The sequence below is a fragment of the Citrus clementina genome, unplaced genomic scaffold (assembly GCF_000493195.1).
Source record: "Citrus clementina cultivar Clemenules unplaced genomic scaffold, Citrus_clementina_v1.0 scaffold_8, whole genome shotgun sequence".
Classification (NCBI taxonomy): Eukaryota; Viridiplantae; Streptophyta; class Magnoliopsida; order Sapindales; family Rutaceae; genus Citrus; species Citrus x clementina.
The window spans coordinates 8,984,879-8,999,096 of record NW_006262022.1 but is presented as its reverse complement, the minus strand read 5'-3'; the positions used below and the strand labels follow the sequence as shown (position 1 = coordinate 8,999,096).

Genomic DNA, 14,218 nt, shown 5'->3' with positions numbered 1-14,218 from the left:
AAAAAAAAGAATATATAAGTGTTGGGATTTATTTTGGAAATGGATTGGGCTTGGGTTTGACTAGTGGGAAAAGCTAGTGGGGCATGGGAAGTGCTAGTGGGAGACATACATGGGGAACACAATTCTTGTGTTGCTGAAAGTGTTCCATTGGCATGGGAATTACCACACGCGTGCAGACTTTTGAGTTGGTGTTGGTTGGATGTTTGCTGACTTTGGCTGGCTTCGGTGGTGGTTGTATGCAGCTGGCTTTCGGTTGACAGCTGCAGCTAGCTTTCGATTGACAGCTACAGCTGGCCGTGAGCACTGTTTCGAGTGCTTGCTTGTGATTTACATGTAGTTTTTTGTCATGTGGGAGTTGTTTGTGTAGGTGGTGATTGTGGCTGGTTGGTGGTTGTAGCTTGAACCGAATCTTGAGGCAAATGGCCATGGAGTACAGGCTAGTTTTGATGGTGTATAGTGGTTGTGACAGCAAGATGATCTCCCAAATGGTCTAGTAGCTTGCATTGGTTGCAGGCTGGAGGCTGGTGGCTGGTTGGCTTGAGTTGAAAATCCATTCACCAAACATGGTGTGACAGCATGGTGCTCTCCCGAATGGTGTGTGGCTTGTGTTGGTTGTGGGCTGGAGGATGGTGGCTGGTTGGCTTGAGTTGAAAATCCATTCACCAAACATGGTGTGACAGCATGGTGCTCTCCCGAATGGTGTGTGGCTTGTGTTGGTTGTGGGCTGGAGGATGGTGGCTGGTTGGCTTGAGATGAAAGCTTGGAGTTGGCTGTTGAATGGGTGGCGATGGCGGTTGGAGATGGTTGTTGAAGGGATGACAATGGCAGTGTGTTTGTGGAAGTTGGGGGCTGTTGGGATTGGGCTAGCGTTTGACTCTTGTATTTCGATCGAGTTTGCCTTTGGGATCTCCTAAGAAAAGGAGGTTCATTTCTGGAAGTGAGGAGATGAACTGGTGGTGGATGTCTGCCATTATCGTCGATTAGCAAGATGAGAATTGGCTTGTCTCGAGCAATGCTTTCTTCCCCTTCTTCAAGTGAATGGAGGGGAGATTTCGCTATCTCACGGCAACATTCATGGTCATTGGTGTCACCATTGATTGCCATTTCTTTTTGTTCACTTACGGTATTAGATGTGAGTGAAGGTTGCTGAAGTTTCGAGAGGATAGCGGCATTGGACGTTAGTGGTTGGTTTGCATGGGGTTGGATTTGAGATGGAGGGTCTGTATGAGAGTGGTTTCGTTTGATTCACGGGGATGGCAATTGGACGTCTGACGGTGGTTTATTAGTGAATTTTGGGGGTCGTCAAAATGATTTCTTAGGAGGGTTCATACTCCTGATAATTCGTTCTTCGGCGGACAGGGTGTAGTAGGGTTGGCAATTTAAGGGCCTGGGCCGGGCTTTGCCAAGCCCAGGACCAGGCCCATATAATGTTTAAAAAGTCCAGGCCCTCTTAAAGCCCATCCAAACTGGGCAGGCTTTGGGCGGGGCGGGCCTGGGCTTTTACGAATTTTCAAAAAAAATTAAATAAAATCAAGCATGTAAAGATATGTGTTGATCCAAATCATTCCATTTCAGTAACTTAAAACTTTGACAGAACAAAAATAAAAAAAAGAGTGAAAAATTATAACACCACCATTTCCAATAAATTAGGTACTATATTCAATACAAACTTGTAAGATATCGAATTAGAATATCTCTTCTTTCTGTCTACATTTATGAAGCAGCTTTGATACAGCCTCCAGTCTCCACTCTCCACTGGTGACTTGAGAAAGGAATATGCTAAGTTAATTAAGTAATGGCTCATTTATTTTGTTTCCCCGAAAACTAGTGCACATGTTATTGCTTCGCTAAACATATATGATTTAAGCACAAATCAAAGTTTAACCACATTGAACAACTTCTTTCATACATAGCAAGATCTGAAGAAGTAAAAATTTGAAATAAGAACACAAAAACCTTACGAACTTTCTGTAAAAATTAGATAATCGCGCGGCTGTGCTGGTGGGTGGGAGGCGCTGCTGGACACGCAGGAGATGTTGTTGCTGCCTTGCTGGGTGGCTGGACGGTGGGTGGTTGGGCGGTGGCTGATGCTGCTGCTATTGGACGGTGGCTCGCTGATGGCTGATGCTAGCTGGACGCTGCTGGAATCTAGAGATGCTCGCTGCTACTGGCTGCCGACGACGAGAACAGTGAGACGCCGGCACGGTGACGCCGTGACAGACTGATAGTGAGTGAGAACTGAGAGGTGAGTGAGAAGTGAGGGAATGAGGGATATACGATTTAGGGATTCTGTCAATATTATAAATTGTTTTGCTATGTTCCACACTTACACTTACAGACTCACGGTCACGGGGAGGGATTTTTAATTGTTTTGTTTTAGTTTTTTTTTATTTCAATTTTATGATATATTAATATATTATACAGTTTTTTTAAAAAATATATATATATATATTATTTATTATAAAGCCCGAGCTTTTCATTCAGGCCCTTGACTGAGCCCATATATTATGGGTTTTGTCAATTATAAGCCCTTATCCATAATTTCAAGCCGCGAGCCGGGCTTAAAGCCCGCGGGCCTGGGCCGGCCCGGGCTTTTCTACCAACCCTAGGGTGTAGACCGGTGATGGCTACCAGCCATCACCGGTGGCCGGAGAGGCTATTAAGGCCGTTTAAGGCTTTGGGGGGGGGGAGAGGGGAGACATATGGCTGGTTTTTTTTTAACATAAAATGTGACTAACAGGAAAAATAAAAAATCCATAGTTTGTAACATCTCAACTTAGTGAATTCCTTGTCATCTAGGTGTGGCCTCGTGGATGTAGGATTGATTAATCCGAACCACGTAAAAATCTCTGTGTCATTTATTTTCTGTATTTTGTTTTGTTTTTAAAAAATTAATATTTTTTATGTGTGTGAACAGTAACTGTGAACAGTAACTGTGAACAGTACTTTCAGAAAATTAATTAAGTAATTAATTTTTAGTTTTTAATTACCTACATCTATTTGTGATAGATCTAAATTCCTTTAAGTCTAGATGATTGGGATAGCCAAAACTATCAGATAATTATTTGGTTTCGAAACATATCGGTACCAACTATCAACTTAAAATTTGGATGATTTGATATAGCTAAGTCTTTGTGGGATTTTCTTGCTCATCGATATACAGCTACTAATTTCTGCACCAGTACAAATTGTTATATAGTCTGCATCAAATGCATCAACCTAGATAAAGTACTTTTTTATTTCCATTCAAAAATGCAATTTATATGTGATCAATTGGCTCTTTTTGAACTTATTGGGAAACTAGTGTTGAATTTATAGCCCATGGAGATCGACAAAGGCTGATTTAGTTACTTACGCCTTAAATAATAGTTTTGAGCCCACTCGGGCTTCCTTGCTCCATCAGAACCCACTTCCAAACCCAAACTCTACCATAGAAAAGCTTATCTTAGAAGAAACGCTCCACTCTGCCATCAAGACGCATACTATAAATATTGTTGAGCCCACTCAGCCTATGCATGCTCGTGCCGTGCTCACTATATGTTTCGTACCAAGTTGTGTCGTATTATACCCACTATGTGTTTTGTGCCATGCTTAATTATTTTTGCTTAGCCCCTATCCGGCACATGTGCCATGCCTACTTGTATCATGCCCACACGTGTCGTGTCGTGCCGTGCCTAAGAAAAAAAGCCCAATAAGCTTCTTTTTTTAAAAAAAAAAAATTTAAAAGTGCATGCCAAATTGTTGGCGTACTTTTTTCAAGTTTATATAATTTTTAGGTTTATATGCCTTTATTCAAATTTAATAGAATTCAAAATTCGAAATTCAAGTCCATATTAAATAATAATAAACTAATAATAGTAAGAGAATGTAATATTAATTATTAAGTTTGACCTTATAGTATTAGAATTTCTTTTAATATTTAACAACAATAATAAAAATAAATTTTTCTTAAGGGTTAACTTAATTGTTAACTTGAATTTATATAGAGTCATAGATCATAGTTCACAATAATATCATTATTAACTCGAGACTATGACTCTGAATTGTATTAGATAAATGGCTTGGCCCGGAAGTTGATGGATAAGTGACCAATAACAATATTTAAGACAAGTCTTAACATGCACTAGGGATGACAATTTTTCTTGACGGAGGATCCCATCCAATTTGGGATGGGATTGAGACATATTTTTGTCCCATATAAAAATATAGGGACGGGAGTGAGACATTTTTTTATCCCACTTGTATATATGGGACGGGTCTGGGATTGACAAATCCTGTCCAATCCTGTTTCATTGCCGACCAAGAATGATAATTTTTCTAAATGGGATGGGATCCAAGGATCCCATCTCTTTTAGGACGATATTGGGACATATTTTTGTCCAAAAAAAAAAATATATAAGGACGGGAGTGAGATATTTTTTCATCTCACTTGCATATACGGGATGGGACTGGGATTGGTAAATCCCATCCCATCTCGTCCCATTGCCAACCCTAACATGCACAAAACATGAAGTCTCTCAATTTAGTTAAAAAATTGAAGAAAGAATTTGTGAGATTGTGGAATATTGTTGTATGATTGAGAAATTCTTTGTATGTAATTGGTATGATCTAAGAAAAAAAAACCATGAGGAGAATGTAGTTTAATTATAACAATTTTACACGTGATGGATATTATATAGTCATTCTTGATGGCTGCATTTTTTCTTTGATTGTGAAGTGTTCCACGTAAAATCTATGTTATGTGATTGATATTATTCTCCACCTTTATTTTGTTTATATGCTTATTTGACATATTTTGTAGAGAATTTGGGTGGGAACCAAAACTTCCTAGCATTATTTATCACAGAGTTTTAATGTGTGACATATTTTTTGTATGTAATTGGGTTACATATCTAATACAATTCGAAGCCCTGCCTAGCACGATACAACACAAGCACCTTTAGGTGAAGCACGCAGCACTGCACGACACGCACAAGAGTTAGGCCAGGCTTAGAATTTTAGGAACGTAGACCTTAAAAGTACGACATAATTAAAGATGAGTTAATGCACAACACGTGAAAAATACTGCAATAAGAACGTTTCTCTTTTATAATGAAAGTAAACTTAAAATTTTATGATTTTACAAATAACTTGAAATTGAATATTTTAATATATTTTATTAGTGCGAGTTTTTTAAATTCATTTAATTCTTAGTTAAAAAAATACTATAATTGATTTATTTTTATAATTTATTAAATAAATAATTAATATCATGATTTTATAAATATGCATTGATATTATTGTGAACTATGATTTATGACTCTATATAAGTCTAAGTTAACAATTATGTTAACCCTTAAGAAAAATTTATTATTATTGTTGTTGTTGAGAATTAAAAGAAATTCTAATACTATAAAGTGAAACTTAAAATTAATATACATTCTCTTACTATTATTAGTTTATTATTATTGAATATGAATTTGAATTTTGAATATGGTATGGGATAAGTAATATATTTATATGAGCACACTTGCATTTTTTAAAATAGGTGCCCCCTAAAGTCTTCTTGAGTGATTTTTAAGTAGTTTTTTTAATTACTTGTTATGATTTGAATGTTGGGGAGATAAGGGTTCAAGATTTGATTTTTGCTTTATTGCCTCCTCCTCTACCTTTTTTTTTTTAAATAACTAACACTTATAAATTTAGATTAAAATAAAATAATCGTTGAAAACTAATGGATTGGATGATATGACATTGATGCTATAATATTTATGCTTATTTATTCTCTATCCTGATCAACGTTCCAATCAAATTTTGAATTAAATTACGGTTGAAAGAGATACACTTTTCATGGCGGTTCGTAATTAGATGTGTATTTATAATTACGGTTATTTATTACACAGTCATTATTTGTAGTATTTACATAAATTTTAATGACGTTTTTTTACAAAAATTATCATTAAAGTGTCATTAAAGGTATCTTTAAAGAGATCTTTCAATGATTTTTTTTTCTTAAAAAGGTCATTAAAAGGATTCCTTTAATGACGTTATTTAAATAATGCTCATTTATTACACTTCTTTAAAAAAAATTATAAGAATTTTTGTTTATAACCGTCATTAAATGTATATTTTTTACAATAGTGTTTACATAATAACAGTTATTTTTTTGTCATTAATTACCAAAAAAATATTATAAACAATAAGTTGCAATTCAAGAACCAATTCAAGCCTATGGTTCCATTGCAATTTCTTATTAATTTCATTTAAATGTCTCATATACAAAAGATAGCTTTACCCAAAACCTTTAACATATATGAAAATCCGATTACCTAAAAATGTATACAAAATGATAAGTATGCATGTGTCATGCTTGTATATTTTCTAATAATAAAAAATTAGAAAAAGAAAAAAAAATCTAGTACTGTATCTTCAATTTGCCTTCAATACTTTGCCAAAAATTCTTGATCTTCACAGCCAGCGCCAAAATTTTTTTATCTTCACAACCCGCATATGAATTGAAAACAAAAATATAATTGTATTATGCTCTTAGAAAAATATTAACAATTCTTTAAATATGTCCTAAGGAAACGTCTAGGTGCGTTTTTCCTACATAAACAGCAGCTAAACAGTATTTGAAAACTTCCAGATACTCTTTTTACTGGATGACAGCAGTTAAACAGCACCTGAAAGTTTTTTACCGCAAAAAAGCAGTTCCAGGTGCTTTTTTTGCTGCACACCAACAATTAAACAGCACCTGGACTCTTTCAGGTGCTGTGTTTCTGAATTAACAACAGTGAAAACAGCACCTAGAACTTCCAGGTGCTGTTTTGCTGCATAACAGCAGCTGAACAACAATAAAACAGCCTGTTCTGCTGTTATGTGGCAGCAAAATACTGCAATTTAAATTGAAAAAGCATACTTAACCAAAAGTAAATCATCTCAATAAGAGCACAAACAAAACGAACAAATCACTTCCAAAAGCTTCAATAATCGTTTTATTTTAAATGGAGGAGGAAGAGTTAAAGTGCACAAAGACAACTTCTTTGCTTTACCTAGTTGAGCTAGTAACTCAAGAAATCAACTCATAATAAAATTTTTGCTCTACCTAATTCAGACTAAAAAACATAAATAATTGAATTAATCTTATGGGAATTTCATCAAATATCATATGTGCATGAACACATTATTCGAATTCCAAACACAATCCAACTCTAAATCCATGAGATAAAATCCAAAACACACAATCTCTTATCAATCACACAGCTATCATCACATAAACAATTCTCATGAACCTTACAAACACAATTCTCATTGTTAAGTAAATAAAAGCACTAGGTCGGCCATGCTACTATTTCCGCCCCGGCTTGGATCACCTCAACCAAATGGTACGAGCAGAACACGGGAACAAATATGAGCCGACCAGAGACGAGTACCAACCAGGGGAGTATACCGACCAGAGGTATATACCGAGCCGATACCCATCCCCCGAAAAAGCGGGAACACAATTCCACAGAATCACGGTAGTTGCGCTTTTCCCAAAACCGTTGCGGGAGACGCGAGATCCCATGTTTGCCCATAATGTAGCAGTTAGAGTCCCATGAGGGGCTGCCACCACCCGAAAAAGGAGGGATGAAGGCTAAACGGGAACGTGGAACAGCGGCTATAAAAGAAGAAGAAATCGATGAAGAAGAGATAGAAAAAAATGGAGAGAAGGGAAAACTCTGCCAAATTGTATCCAGACACTTTTCAATACCGAGAGTGAGCCAATTCTAAGCAATTATTTGAACCTTAATTGCACGGTTTTCCCGTAGACACCTTGTGCTAACTTAGACATCGGAGGGTTTACGCTGGCAAAACCACCGACGTCTCTGATCCACTTTTGTGAACACATGCTTAGTGAGAAAAAGAGGGACAATTCCAACTTTAGCGGCTGGAGCAATCGTTGAAGCAAGAAAGAATTGATATCTTCATTATTGATAACGTGAACGTTGGTGTAAAAATCTAGTTGGGCAAAGGGCGAGCCGATTTCAGCATCAACATTTTGGCGCCGTCTATGGGGAGCTGAATAAAAAGCTACCACCGAATTAGTAATTACCGGAGAAGCAGCGAACGATTAAACATGGATGTGCCAAGGAATAATGCTTTGAGGGAGGATAACGAGGCTGTGGACATGGGCGGACCCAATTAAGGCCCAGGAGGGGTTTAAGCCCCCCCCTGAGCCTTAAAAATTTTTTAAATTTAGCCCGTAAAGCCCCTTCTAATTATTAAGTCCAATAACTTTTCTCAACAAAAATAAAGTATTTTGGGCTTTGAAATTAAATCCATTTAAATAATAAAAACTTTTTAATTTAATCAAATTCTAATTTAAAACTAACTTACAAAACTCATCATTTTATATTAATAATAAAAAAATTAATGGAATAAAAAAACAAACCCCAAAATCATGAAACTGTGAATCACCAAATCACAAAGACTGGCCACCGCCACTGACGAACGTTTCCATTCTTGCTGCTAGTCTGCCACCAACTCGTTGTTATTTGTCACCGCGATCGCTGATCCTTTCATGATTTCGTCCCTTGGTAGATCAGCCATAGCCCATAGATTGAAACATGTATTGTGCTTGAATGTTGTTTTGAAGTTTGACTAATGATTCTGGCCGAATGAATGTGCTGCATCTCTCTAACTTCGTTCATCAATTCTTATTCTGATAGCTATATACAAAATTCCAAAAGTAAAAGTTGGTTTGTGAAAAGTGAGCAATTCTTTAATATTAAAATTGAAAGGGAAAGTGGTGGGATAGTGGGTGCTCTGTGAAATGATGAAAGTGGTGTATAATTTATTATATAAATTATAATTAAAAGCAATCACTTTGTTAATGCAAATAAATGAGCAATTGAAAAAGTAAAATTTACAATCATGTATCTTTCCCCCATTGAGTATGTTGTCAAATAATGTTTTTATAATATCAAATTTGTATTAAATTAATTATTCTTGTTCGTTATTTTGTTAGGATTTAGCCTTATTGTGAAATTTAATCTAATAATTAATAGTTTTATTTGATTTGAAACAGATATGGAAAATTTTTTTAAAAAGAAACCACAGCGCCCATCTCCTTTAGAAGGAACTAGTCATGGTTCATATGAAGTCAATTTACAAAATTTGCCTGCTGACCCTGGCTTACGACCTTGTATTGATAGTTATAATTGTAATATTCGAGATCAAGTTCGAAGAACATACTTACAAAGGGGTCCTTTTCAACATAAGGGGCACAATTTTAAATTTGAGAAATTTGGAAATCAACAACGACGATTTGTTTCGGATTGGTTCAAAGAATTTGGTTCTTGGCTGAAATATAGTATAAAAGAAGAGTCTACATATTGTCTTTTTTGTTATCTTTTCAAAGAAGATAATGGTGATCAAGTAGGCAGTGATACTTTTACTGGGAAAGGATTTAAAAATTGGAAAAAAAAAAGAAAAATTAAAGATTCATGAAGGAGGTGTCAATAGTGCCCATAATCGAGCTAGGCAGAAATGTGAAAGGTTGATGAATCAGAAACAACATATTGCAACATTTTTGAAAGACAATCCAAGAAAACTCAAAGTGAATATGAAACTCGCTTGAATGCTGTTGTTGATTGTATTCGATTTCTTTTAAATCAAGGGCTAGCATTTCGTGGGCATGATGAGTCTGATGGTTCAAGCAACAGAGGGAATTTTCTTGAGCTTTTACACTTCCTTGCTGATCATAATGAAGATATTAATGCTGTTACTTTAAAAAATACTCCTCTAAATCTGCAAATGACATCTCCAAAGATCCAAAAAGACATTGTAAGTTGTGTTGCAACTGAAACTACTAATGCTATTATTAGAGAGATGGATGGTGCATTATTTTCTGTTCTAATTGATGAGTCTCGTGATATATCTACAAAAGAGCAAATGGCTGTTGTATTACGTTATGTGGATAAGAATGGATATGTGGTTGAACGTTTTGCAGGCATTGAACATGTTTCTAGTACTACAGCTGCCTCACTTAAAGAATCTCTTGATAATATGTTTTCAAGGTTTGGATTGAGTTTGTCAATGTTACGTGGGCAAGGTTATGGTGGGGCAAGTAATATGCAGGGTGAGTTTAATGGTTTGAAAACGCTCATTTTAGAGGAGAATGAATCTGCTTATTATGTTCACTGTTTTGCTCATCAACTTCAGTTGGCTCTTATTCCGTGAAAAAAAGCATGAGGAAGTTAATTCTTTATTTAATTTAGTTTCAATGCTAGTTAATGTTGTTGGCGTGTCAGCTAAATGTCGTGACATTCTACATGAGAAACATGCTCTTGCAGTTATTGAAACATTAGGTAAAGGCGAGCTTTCAAGTGGACAAGGTTTGAATCAGGAGATTACTTTAAAGCGTCCTGCTGATACACGCTGGTCTTCTCATTATGGTACGTTAATGAGCATAATTTCTATATTTCCATCTGTGGTTGATGTGCTTGAGGTAATTGAAGTTGAAGGAAATTCTGAACAAAGATTTCAAGCTAATACGCTATTGAAGTTGATGCAATCATTTGATTTCGTATTTTGTTTATTCTTAATGAAAAATATTCTTGGCTATGCAAATGAATTGTCACGAGCACTACAAAGGAAAGATCAAGATATTTTGAATGCTGTAACATTGGTTGAAGTTTATAAGCATAACCTTCAGAAGTTGAGAGATAGTGGATGGGATTCTTTATTTGTTCAAGTTTCTACTTTCTGTAGCAAGCATGATATCAATGTTTTAGATATGGATGATTTGTTTTTAATTCCAGGGCGATCACGCCATAAAGCTCGAGAGATCACAAATTTACATCGGTATTGAGTTGAGTTATTTTATGTTGTCTTAGACATGCAACTTCAAGAGCTAAATAATCGTTTCAATGAGTCAAATACTGAGTTGCTTATTTGTTTGGCTTGTCTATGTCCAAATGATTTGTTTGCAGCTTTTGACAAGGAAAAATTACTGCAACTTGCTGAATTTTATCCTAAAGATTTTTCTGCAATAGATCTTATAGCACTTGAGATGCAACTTGATGTATACATTATGGATTTACGATCTAGTCAGAATTTTCAGAATTGAAAGGGATTGGTGAACTTGCAAGGACAATGGTTAAGACTAAAAAGGACAAGGTGTACCCGTTAGTTTACCAATTGGTTACATTAGCTTTAATTCTACCTGTAGCTACTGCCACTGTAGAAAGAGTATTTTCAGCCATGAATTTTGTGAAAAATCGACTTCGAAACCGGATGGGTGATCAATGGCTGAATGATAACTTAGTTGTATCCATAGAAAAAGATGTATTTGCTTGTATTGACAATGAAGATATTATTCGACGTTTTCAAAATATGAAAACACGTCGAGAATAGTTGAAGAAGTTTTAAAAATGATTATGTCAATAAAATTGAATATTTTACTTATTATTTTTTAGTTGGTTTTTATTATCTTGTCGAATTTTTTTTAATCAATTTATATTAAGCCCCTTCTGAATTTATTTCTTGGGTCCGCCACTGGCTGTGGAGACAATCACTCTTCGGGAAATTACAAATGAAGCCCGGTAGAGGATGATGCAAGATCGATTGGAGCGGATGGAGAAACAAATGGAGACTCTCGCGACCATACTGTATGAGCTGTGGGATGAGCGGAGAAGGGATTGTGAAACCCCCGCGGGGAGAGATGATATTGGAGCAGAACCCAGCCTCCGGAGACGTAGAGTCGAGGAAATCCCTCCGCCGGCAGACCAACCTAATGTGGTGCATCCCCACAGAAGCAATGTTGATGAAGGAGAGCTCAAACAGCGGTTGCAGAATGCCGAGCAGGAGCGAGATCAGATAGCTGCGCGTGATCCTGACCGTGCTGTAGAATTAGAAGGAGAGGTGCGCAGATTAGCGCAAGTGATAGAGGAGATACAGGGCAAGAGGAAGCCCCCGAGCTGGAGGATAATGCTAGATGAAGAATCTCTACTATCAACTGAGATCATGGGTATTGTAATCCCAAGAGATTTCCACTTCCCCGACCTCAAATACTCCGGGAGAAGTGATCCACTGGTGCATATTGAACGTTTTAACGACATGACGGGTGTTCAGGGGTTAACACCAGCTCAGAGGTGTAGGGTGTTCCCATTGACACTGGAGGGACGAGCCCGAGAATGGTACTGCAAGCTGTCACGAGGAAGTATCAAAGGGTACGAGCAGATGTGCCGAGAGCTGGCCGAACAGTTCCGAGGAGCAGTGGCTCCAGAGGATGATATGATGGAACTAATGGGGATGAAGCAGGAGGAACAAGAACCCCTTCGAGATTTTGTAAAGCGATACCACTGAGCCGTGCTTGATTTGGGAGCTTTCAATCACCCGCAGGCGTTGAGGGGATTAAAGGAGGGTGTGAGGATAGGCCGGCTATGGTATAACCTGAGAAGCCCCCTGGTGCAGAATTATTCAGCGGGGTATGAGCAAGCAAAGAGAGACATTGAAATCGAAGAAGAAAAATCGGCAAGGATAAAGAGTGAACAGCTGGAGGAGCTGAGACGAAAGGAAAGGAGAACCCCAAGTGGGAGCAGGTCGGGAAAGCGAGTTGGGGAGTCCTTAATGATGGGTGCAGTATCAGCTCGGTCTCGCCCTTACCCCATGGCTCAGAGACTGCCACAGGTCCAACACAATTGGGATCAGCCCCCGCGCCCCCCATTCCTGGAGCGGCAACGAGAATTACGGCAGTTGGCTAACCATCGTTATCACAACGCTCCCAGAGCACTACATACAGCTAACCCCAAAACGGGACGATCAGGTCAGCTACCTTCAATATCCGCTCGGGACGATATTCATGATAGCTGAGCAGTCCAGCTGATTGACCAGAGCTCAGCGTACAGACAATACACCCCGTTAAAAGTCCCTATGGAGGAGTTGTATGAGAGAATCGAGGGACGAGGCCTGTTGTACCCTCCAGCCCCTATAACAAAACCTGCTCACCGACGGGATAAGAGCAGATTCTGCAAATTTCACGACACTCACGGTCACACTATCAGCCAATGTCGTGACTTTTAAGATTCAGGTGGAGGATTTGGTGAGAAACCGTTATTTGGATGAATATGTAGATGGGGTGTCCCCCGTCATTGAATCACAGTACACGCAGGATGAAGGAGGTGAGAGGGGCCTGGAACTTGAGCAGCCGACTATCCGTGTGATAGCAGGAGGGCCAACCTTGGTTGGGGATTCGAATAGGGCACATAAGAACTATGGGAGATACGCCATGACCAGCAAAGAAGTGCTTTCCAATTTGCCAGCAGCCAAGAAGGCAAAAGTGCGGCAAGTTCCCATTATGTGGACAGATGACGATGAAGAGGGTATTTTATATCCTCATGAGGATGCACTGATGATTAAGGCAATGGTGGCTGGTACAGAATTGCGACGAATACTGGTAGACATGGCAGCTCGGTTGACATCCTGTTTAAATCGGCCCTAGATGATATGGGAATTGCAGACTTGAAATTGGAACGGACAAATACATCCTTAAAGGGATTTGGAGGGGGGCGGTTAACTCCCATGGGGATCATCGAACTCCCGATTACTGTGGGGACAATGCCGTTTGAAATAACGATGATGCTGGACTTTGTCGTGGTAGAGGAAAGAAGCCCTTACCAGATGATACTGGGGAGACCATTCATGAGGATAAGCCAATGCGTTATATCCACGCATTACTTGGCACTGAAGTACAGAGTAAATGGAGTGGTTGGTGTAGTAAAAGGCGACCAGAGGATGGCAAGGAGCTGTCATGCTACAGCAGCCAAGGAGACACTACAGGTTACTTCTCTTGATAACCGAGGAGATTCTAAAAAGGGTCGCCAAGAACCTATTGAGAAGCTAGAAGAGATTGTGGTAAGTAAAAACAACCCAAGCAGAGTGGTTAGGATCGGATCAGGATTGGTCGGGGCAGTAAAAGGCGAGCTGGTAAAGTGCCTACAGTCACATGCAGATATATTCGCCTGGTTTCACGAGGACATGCCAGGAATTGATCACAGGGTAGCTTGCCACAAATTGGCAATCAAGAAGGGGGCGAGGCCGGTGAAGCAGAAGAGGAGATGCTTTAACCAGCAAAGGTACGAGGCCATAAACGCCGAGGTGGAGAAGCTGTTGAAAGTAGGATATATAAGGGAGGCCAAATACCCGGAGTGGATTTCCAATGTAGTACTGGTAAAGAAGGCCAACGGAAAATGAA

The 14,218-nt window shown here is 38.3% G+C and overlaps 3 protein-coding genes across 3 annotated transcripts; all 3 read left to right on the top strand.

The window, feature by feature from the left end:
* Window positions 1–7,361: 7,361 nt before the first annotated feature.
* LOC18034645 (zinc finger MYM-type protein 1) lies at window positions 7,362–10,203 on the top strand. Its single transcript, XM_024179758.1, has 2 exons — window positions 7,362–7,438; window positions 9,561–10,203. Exons 1-2 carry the CDS (start codon window positions 7,362–7,364, stop codon window positions 10,201–10,203), a joined length of 720 nt encoding a protein of 239 aa, XP_024035526.1.
* A 43-nt stretch (window positions 10,204–10,246) lies between these two features.
* Window positions 10,247–10,834, top strand: LOC112096329. Its single transcript, XM_024179757.1, has one exon. It carries the CDS (start codon window positions 10,247–10,249, stop codon window positions 10,832–10,834), a length of 588 nt encoding a protein of 195 aa, XP_024035525.1.
* A 740-nt stretch (window positions 10,835–11,574) lies between these two features.
* LOC112096328 lies at window positions 11,575–13,465 on the top strand. Its single transcript, XM_024179756.1, has 3 exons — window positions 11,575–12,312; window positions 12,367–12,790; window positions 13,029–13,465. Exons 1-3 carry the CDS (start codon window positions 11,575–11,577, stop codon window positions 13,463–13,465), a joined length of 1,599 nt encoding a protein of 532 aa, XP_024035524.1.
* Window positions 13,466–14,218: the final 753 nt, after the last annotated feature.

Bases quoted from the DNA above. Each gene is read 5' to 3' on its own strand.
- LOC18034645 (XM_024179758.1), top strand. From the start codon at position 7,362: ATGGTACGAGCAGAACACGGGAACAAATATGAGCCGACCAGAGACGAG. The intron at 7,439-9,560 runs GTATATACCGAG...CATTTTTGAAAG, and splicing joins GGGGAGTATACCGACCAGAG to ACAATCCAAGAAAACTCAAA.
- LOC112096329 (XM_024179757.1), top strand. From the start codon at position 10,247: ATGCTAGTTAATGTTGTTGGCGTGTCAGCTAAATGTCGTGACATTCTA.
- LOC112096328 (XM_024179756.1), top strand. From the start codon at position 11,575: ATGATGCAAGATCGATTGGAGCGGATGGAGAAACAAATGGAGACTCTC. The intron at 12,313-12,366 runs GTAAAGCGATAC...AATCACCCGCAG, and splicing joins AAGAACCCCTTCGAGATTTT to GCGTTGAGGGGATTAAAGGA. The intron at 12,791-13,028 runs GTCAGCTACCTT...TCACACTATCAG, and splicing joins CCCCAAAACGGGACGATCAG to CCAATGTCGTGACTTTTAAG.